The 7717-nt window shown below is 40.2% G+C and overlaps 1 protein-coding gene across 3 annotated transcripts in view; it reads left to right on the top strand.

The window, feature by feature from the left end:
• The window catches only part of AP4S1 (adaptor-related protein complex 4, sigma 1 subunit), a 90493-nt gene that overhangs the window by 63302 nt on the left and 19474 nt on the right, over window positions 1–7717 (top strand). For all 3 annotated transcript variants that reach the window (XM_011994761.1, XM_011994760.1, XM_011994759.1), the window contains exon 5: window positions 5736–5747. In XM_011994761.1, the coding sequence (XP_011850151.1) occupies window positions 5736–5747 (12 nt within the window). The remainder of the gene's footprint in view (window positions 1–5735; window positions 5748–7717) is intronic.

The following is a 7717-nucleotide window of genomic DNA, read 5'->3' as shown; positions in this document are numbered from 1 at the left end:
GGATCACGAGGTCAGGAGATGGAGACCATCCTGGCTAACATGGTGAAACCCCCTCTCTACTAAAATACAAAAAGTAGCCGGGCGTGGTGGCCAACGCCTATAGTCCTAGCTACTCGGGAGACTGAGGCAGGAGAATGACGTGAACCCGGGAGGGAGACTCCGTCTCAAAATAAATAAATAAATAAAAGTATATAATTACGGTGGGTGTGGTGGCAAGCACCTGTAGGGACAGATACTCAGGAGGATGAGGTGGGAGGATTTTAGGAAATTTCATCACTTGACAAGGAAACATACCCATTAGCATTTCCCCTCATTATCCCCCTCCACCCACACCAGGTGACTAGTGATCTATCTTTTTTCTTGGTAAGTTTTTTATTTTTATTTTTTATATTGATACATAAGAGATGTAGATATTTTCATGATACTTGTGATAATTTGATTCATTCATATAATGTATAAAAACCAAATCAGGGTAATTAGGATCTCCATCACCTTAAATATTTATATTTTCTTTATGTTAGGAACATTCGAATTATTCTCTTAGCTCTTTTGAAATATACAGTAGATTATTGTTAACCATAGTCACCCTACTGATTTATCAAACACTAGGTCTTATTTCTTCTATCTAATTGCGTATTTGCACCCATTAATCTACCTCTCTTCATTTCCTCTTTCCTCTTCCTTTCCCAGCTTTTGGTAACCACCAATTTACTGTCTATCTTCATGATATGTACTTTTTTACTTCCCACATGAATGAGAACATGTGATATTTGTCTTTCTGTGCCTGGCTTATTTCACTTAACATAATGACCTTCAGTTCCATACGTGTTTCTGCAAATGATAGGGTTTTATTCTTTTTTATGGCTGAATAGTATTCCATTGTGTATATATACCATATTTTCTTTATCCATTCATTCATTGATGGGTGCTTTGGTTGATTCCATATTTTGGCTATTGTGAACAGTGCTACAATAAACATTGGACTGCAGACATCTCTTCAATACATTGATTTCCTTTCTTTTGGATATATACCTAATCTACTTTCTGTCTCTATAGATTTGTCTGTTCTAGATATTTCATATAAATATAATTGTACAACATGTGATTTTGGTGTGACTGGCTTCTTGCATTGAGTGTAGTGTTTTCAAGAGCCATCCATGTTGTAGCATATATCAATACTTCTTTCCTTTTTCTTGCCAGATGATATTCCATTGTATGGATGGATATACCAAATTTTTTTTATCCATTCATCAGTTGGTAGACATTTGAGTTATTTCCAGTTTTTGGCTATTGTAAATAATGCTTATATGAACATTTGTGGACACATTTTTGCATAGAACCATGCTTTCGGTTCTCTTGCACTACCTAGGAGTGCGATGTGGTAACCCCATGTTTAGCATTTTGATGAACTGCCAAACTGTTTTCCAAAGTGTTGGTGTGATTCAAAGTCCCATCAGGAGTACATGAGGGTTTCAATTTCTCCACATCCTCACCAAAACTTGTTATTATCTGTCTTTTATATGATAGCCATCCTAGTAGATGTAAAGTGGTACAGAGGCCAATGAATTGTAGGTGTCATTTGTGTTTCACTAATGGATAAGGATGTTGAGCATCTTTTTATATGTGTATTAGCCATTTATCTATCTTCTTGGCAGAAATGTCTGCTCAAATCCTTTGCCCATTTTTAAATTGCATTATTTGTTATCTTATTGTTGAGTTGCAGGAGTTCTTTATATATTCTGAATACAAGTCCCTTATCAGATACATGATTTGAAAATATTTTCTCCCATTCATTTGTAAAGATTCAATTATTCCAACATCATTTGTTCAAAAGACTGTTTTTTTCCCCCAATGAATTGTCTTGGCACCCTTATCAGTAAATCAATTGGCCATAAATGTAAGTGTTTATTTCTGGCCTCTCACTTTTGTTCCATTGATCTCTATGTCTAGCTTACATCAGTAGCACACTCTTGATTTCTGTAGCTTTATAGTAAGTTTGAAACTCACCAGTCTTTTTAAAAAGAATCAGCAAAGATGTTTTACTTTGCTGCCGTAGGCCTTCCTGAGCTTTAGTTAGATATTCTTGAGAAGTAGCAGTGGTACAAGCTTTTTTTTTTTTTTTTTTTTTTTTTTGAGACAGAGTTTTGCTCTTGTTGCCCAGGTTGGAGTGCAATAGCGTGATCTCGGCTCACCACAACCTCCGCTTCCCAAGTTCAAGCAATTCTCATGCCTCAGCCTCCCAAGTAGCTGGGATTACAGGCATGTGCCACCACACCTGGCTAATTTTTGTATTATTAGTAGAGACAAGGTTTCTCCTTTTTCCATGTTGGTCAGGCTGGTCTCGAACTGCCAACCTCGGGTGATCCACCCACCTCAGCCTCCCAAAGTGCTGGGATTACAGGCGTGAGCCACCACACCCGGCTAGCGCAAGCTTATTTTTTAAAGTTGTTTCATTTAATTTCAATAAAAACAATTTAATAAAAACAATTAAGGAATTGTTTCCAAGCTTCTTCCTGAGGCAGTGAGCAGAATGTGCTCCCTAATTAGTAATACTGTGTGCACTAAAACCCGGAAAGGGCAAAACGCAGATTAGGAAGTTATGTCTTCAGCCCGCCTCCTAATGCCAGAAGTGAGGTTTGGCAAACTCCTTCTTCATGAGACAGTCAGCTAGCCTGTCTTCATCGTCTTAGTGCAACCGTTCTCAAAGTCTGATTCCTGGACCATTAGCATAAGTTGAGAACTTGTTAGAAATTCAAATTCTGGGCCCTACCCCAGACCATTGCATCTGAAGCTCTAGGTTGAGGCCCAGAAATCTGGTTTAAGAAGGCTTCCAGGTGATTCTGACATATGCTTAATTTTGGTAATCACTGCCTTAGTGCATGAGGCTTGCTGTCAGCGTTTTTGGTTTTTTTCTTTTCTTTTTTTTTTGAGATGGAGTCTCGCTCTGTCAATCTTGGCTCACTGCAACCTCTGACTGCCTGGTTCAAGCAATTCTCCCGCCTCAGCCTCCCGAGTAGCTGGGATTACAGGCACATGCCACCACACCCAGCTAATTTTTGTACTTTTAGTAGAGTCAGGGTTTCACCATGTTGGCCAGGATGGTCTTGATTTCCTTACCGCTTGATCCGCCTGCCTCGGCCTCCTAAAGTGCTGGGATTACAGGCGTAAGCCACCGTGCCTGGCCGCTGTCAGCCTTTTCTTGATTCAAGAGTTGGTGTTGGGAACATGCCTAGTGGTCTATGATGTGGTGATGCCTCTGGCCAGGAAGGGGCTGGTGCCTTCCAAAGCCGAAAGAGACCAAGAGGTGGTCATTCCAGAGACTGGCCTTAGAGGACAGAGGACATGGAGACTGGCTTTAAAATCTATCTCTGTGTTGATTGCTTGGCAAGACATAGACCAGCACTGTTCAGTAAAACTTTCTGCAGAGATAGGAATGTTCTGTACCTGTGCCATCCAATACAGTAGGCATTAGCCAGATGTGGCTCTTGAGCACTTGCAATGCAGTTAGTATAACTGAGGAAATGAAGTTTTAATTTTACTTAATTTAAATCTCCATATGAGGCTGGTGTTTACCATATTGGACAGCATAGCTCTGGCTTCTCTTTACCTTGTGATGACAACTTTCTTGTTTAGATGGACTAGTTGCAAGTCAGGGTCTATGATCAGAGCTGACTATGATTAGCCATTTCAAGGTGACACCCACCAAGAAGAATATAATTTCCCAAAATAATAATGTTCTAAGCCTAGGAGAATAAAAAGTGGGTACAAGTACTATCATTGCTAAAGTTTTTAAAATTATTATTATTATATTCAGTAACTAAGAATAAATAGCATATTACTGAATTGTAGGTATAATTTTAGGGAGAGTCAGTGACCACATAAACCACCAAAGTAAAGATTAGAATTTAATTTCAGTTAGGTGATTCTGCAGGACTTGGACGGTAGATACTAAGGAACGACTTGGCTTAGGATCAAACCATAGCAAAAAGAAGAAGAAGAAGAGGGAAAAGAGCACTATGGGAAAGAAAACGGGATCTGTCCCCCTCACAGAGACAGCCTTGTCATGTAAGATTTATTTTTAGGTTTGTGAATTTTAAACATTCTTTCTGTGGCTATTTTTAATCTTCGAGAATTTCCAAATCTTAAATTTGGAGATCAGTCTCATGCTGTCTGGGGCTGAGAGAAGCATCTCAGCATCACATTTCTAAAACAAAAAGCCAACCCAGTTAGCTTCAAAGGACGCGACTTTGCCAGAGGTGAGGGTGGTTGCTGTTGAAGAAGTGATATCAGGGAATTTTCAGTGCTGCATTTGACAAACCTTAAGTCCTTTCATATTTGAACTTAATTCTCTTTACTTTTTTCTTCCTCCATACTTTTTTCACTATATAAATATCTATTTTATTTTATTTAAAAAATTTTAAAACATATAAGCAAAGAGAAAGAGGAAAGCGAATACATGTAATTATACATTTGTCTAAACCCATAGAACGTACACCACCAGAGTGAACCCTAATGTAACCTGTGGACTTTGGGTGAGAATGGTGTAGGTTTGTCAGTTTTAACAAATGTCCCACTGTGGTGGGGAATGCTGATCATAGGAGGAGGCTGCACATTCGGAGGGACACAGGGGATGGGATGTCTGTGTACCTCCCCCTCAGTTTTGCTCTGAACCTAAAACTTGCTCTTTAAAAAGTAATGTATTTTTTGGCCAGGCGTGATGGCTCACACCTATAATCCCAGCACTTTGGGAGACTGAGGCAGGTGGATCGCTTGAGCTCAGGAGTTCAAGGCCAGCCTGGGCAACATGGCAAAACCCCGTCTCTACAAAAAAATACAAAAATTAGCCAGGTGTGGTGGCGCACACCTCTAGTCCCAGCTACTTGGGAGGCAGAGGTGGGAGGATCCCTTGAACCCAGGAAGCGGAGGTTGCAATGAACCAAGATCATGCCACTGCACTCCAGCCTGGGTGACACACTGACTCAAAATAAATAAATAAAGACTTTCTCGAAATAAATAAATAAAATAGATTTTTTTAAGTGAGAAGAAGATCATCAGTAAGCCCATCAGTTACTGATAACTGCTGTTAGGTACATTTCCTTTTAGACTTTCTATGTCTGTCTGTAGCTATATAACCATATATATCTTGATCTGTATACATGCATACATAGGATAATACTATGTATGCATTTTGTAACTTTTTATAACAATATGTGAGTACTTATATTTCTACATTGTCATTTGTGGATATGCTACGGTTTACTTAGTTCCCCTCCTTGATAGATATTTAGGTTATTATCAATAATTTGCTATTACAAGCACCATTACCCTGAATATCCTGTCATATATCATTGTGCCATTGTCTAATTTTTTCCTTGGGATAAACTCCTAGAAGTAACATTAGTGGATTCAAAGGTGTGGCACATTGTTACCATCTCTGATACACACATCAAATTACCTACATCTGTAAAGGCTGAGTTATTTTCTTTTTCCCTCTGCTTTCTAAAGATGAATGGTACTGGCCTGTAAAATTCCTTTGAACTACAGCCTATTTTTAAAAAAATTACAGTCCCAAACTCAGGGCCTTGGCAGAGTCAGACTGCTGTGGCCTCCAAGCCCAGAAGCAGGTAGGAGAGGCCACTGCTATGGATGCAGAAGCCTCTTCAGTCTGACTCTGCTAAGAGCAACGGGTCCCAATGTCTTTGTTCTCACCCTTGCACTCTTTTTCTCTCTTCCAGAGTGAATTAGACGTATCCTTTTTCAATACTGTTTTCCACGGTACTTGACAAGCGCACTCTAGTCCTTATCAGGTAAGTGCCACGGAGCAGGAAAACTATTCAGCAGTCCAGAGTGTTCATCACCAACAGCCATGACAAGACAGCCGGAGGTGTGGGTGTTCTGCAGAACTCCTCCCCCACCTCGTCCCCCTTCTTCAACAAGACAATTCTTTGTTTTTTCTTTTTGAGATGGAGTTTCGCTCTTCTTGCCCAGGCTGGAGTGCAATGGCGCAATCTCTGCCCACTGCAACTTCCACCTCACTTCAACCTTTGCCTCTTGGGTTCAAGTGATTCTCCTGCCTTAGCCTCCTGAGGCATTACAGGTGCCCACCACCACGCCCAGCTAATTTTTGTATTTTTAGTAGACATGGACAGGGTTTCACCATGTTGGCCAGGCTGGTCTCCAACTCCTGACCTCAGGTGATCCACCCACCTTGGCCTCCCAAAGTGCTGGGATTACAGGCGCGAACCACTGTACTTGGCAAGATGACTCTTAAGATTTTTTTTTTTTTCAGGCAGGACAGCTCTATCATAGTAGTTAATAGCTACTATTTGTTAATTTAATTTCCTTTAAACATATGGAATAGGCATTTTCAAAATTTAAATAACACAGCCAAAAAAGTGTTTAGTCCTCCTACAGAAACTGGATTTCCAGGGTTCCAGGTATAAATATCTAGAAATGCCCTACGTGACCAGATAAGGCCTTCAGTGTTGATAAACCGGAAGGTTAAAGAAATTGCCTGGCTTGTAATCATTGCTATCAAATGTATTCATTTCCTTGATAGCAGAGAAAGTTCTCCTTTTCTCGTTTTCTTCTGTCTCTTTTAAATCACAATATCCAAGTACCCTCAAAACAAGCATGATTTGCTTAGAGTACTGCTGTCTCTTATACACATCTAGATGTGTATAAGAGACAGGAGACAGAGTGGGCCCTCTAGAGCACAGGGCCCACTCTGTCTCTGCTTCGCCAGCACCCCCAGCCAAAAAAAGTTTTTTTTAAGACAGAGTGTTTGCGTGTGTGTGTGTGTGTGTGTGTGTAGGTGTCTAATTTATATATTTTGTTTGTTTGTTTGTTTGTTGGAGACAGAGTCTCTCTCTGTCACCCAGACTGGAGTGCAGTGGCGTGATTGTGGCTCACTGCAGCCTTCGGCCTTCTGGGTTCAAGCGATTCTCCTGCCTCAGCCTCCTGTAGCTGGGATTACAGGCACCCGCTATCATGCCCAGCTAATTTTTTTTTTCTTTTTTTTATAGAGATGGGGTTTCACCATGTTGGCCAGGTTGGTTTTGAACTCCTGACCTCAGATGATCCACCCACCTCAGCCTCCCAAAGTGCTAGGATTACAGGTGTGAGCCACCGTGCCCAGCCTAATTTATAAACTTATAGATACACTTATATAAATGCCCAGAACCAGTAGGTTTGCATCCACTTAATATTTCTGGGGAAATGGCTGTTTACTTGTTATTACTGATAGGAAATGTCGCCGTGTTGATAAAATTCGTTTTGTACACTGTAATTGGAAGCCTCTGTGAACTAACTGGGAAAATCTGAGTGCCCTCTAGTGGTGAGTGACCCAAATCTATGATCACTGTGACCTAGAAGGGATTATAGATCCCTTCGTAGGTTTTAGCATGCTGAATAAAAAGTGCCGTGATATACAGACCATGTTGTATATTATGGTGTATTTTCATTCAGCATGGTCTGTATATTACAGTATGTTTTTTATTTAACATGTAATATTCTATCTGAATTAAGCCATCCAAAGCAATTCAAAATAAATCTCTTCCTACTTGAACAAAGTACAAGTAGACAAAAAGCTTTTTGATTTAAACAGTCATCAGGAAGATAGTAAGGGCTAAAAGACACTTCACTGGGAGTAGAAAACTCAGTTTGCACTTTTGGTGTTGCCACTGACTAGCTGTGTGTATTGGACAAGGCACATAAC

Source organism: Mandrillus leucophaeus, unplaced genomic scaffold (assembly GCF_000951045.1).
Source record: "Mandrillus leucophaeus isolate KB7577 unplaced genomic scaffold, Mleu.le_1.0 Scaffold460, whole genome shotgun sequence".
NCBI classification, from domain to species: Eukaryota; Metazoa; Chordata; class Mammalia; order Primates; family Cercopithecidae; genus Mandrillus; species Mandrillus leucophaeus.
The sequence above is the reverse complement of the archived record's forward strand: the minus strand, read 5'-3'. Positions and strand labels throughout refer to the sequence as shown.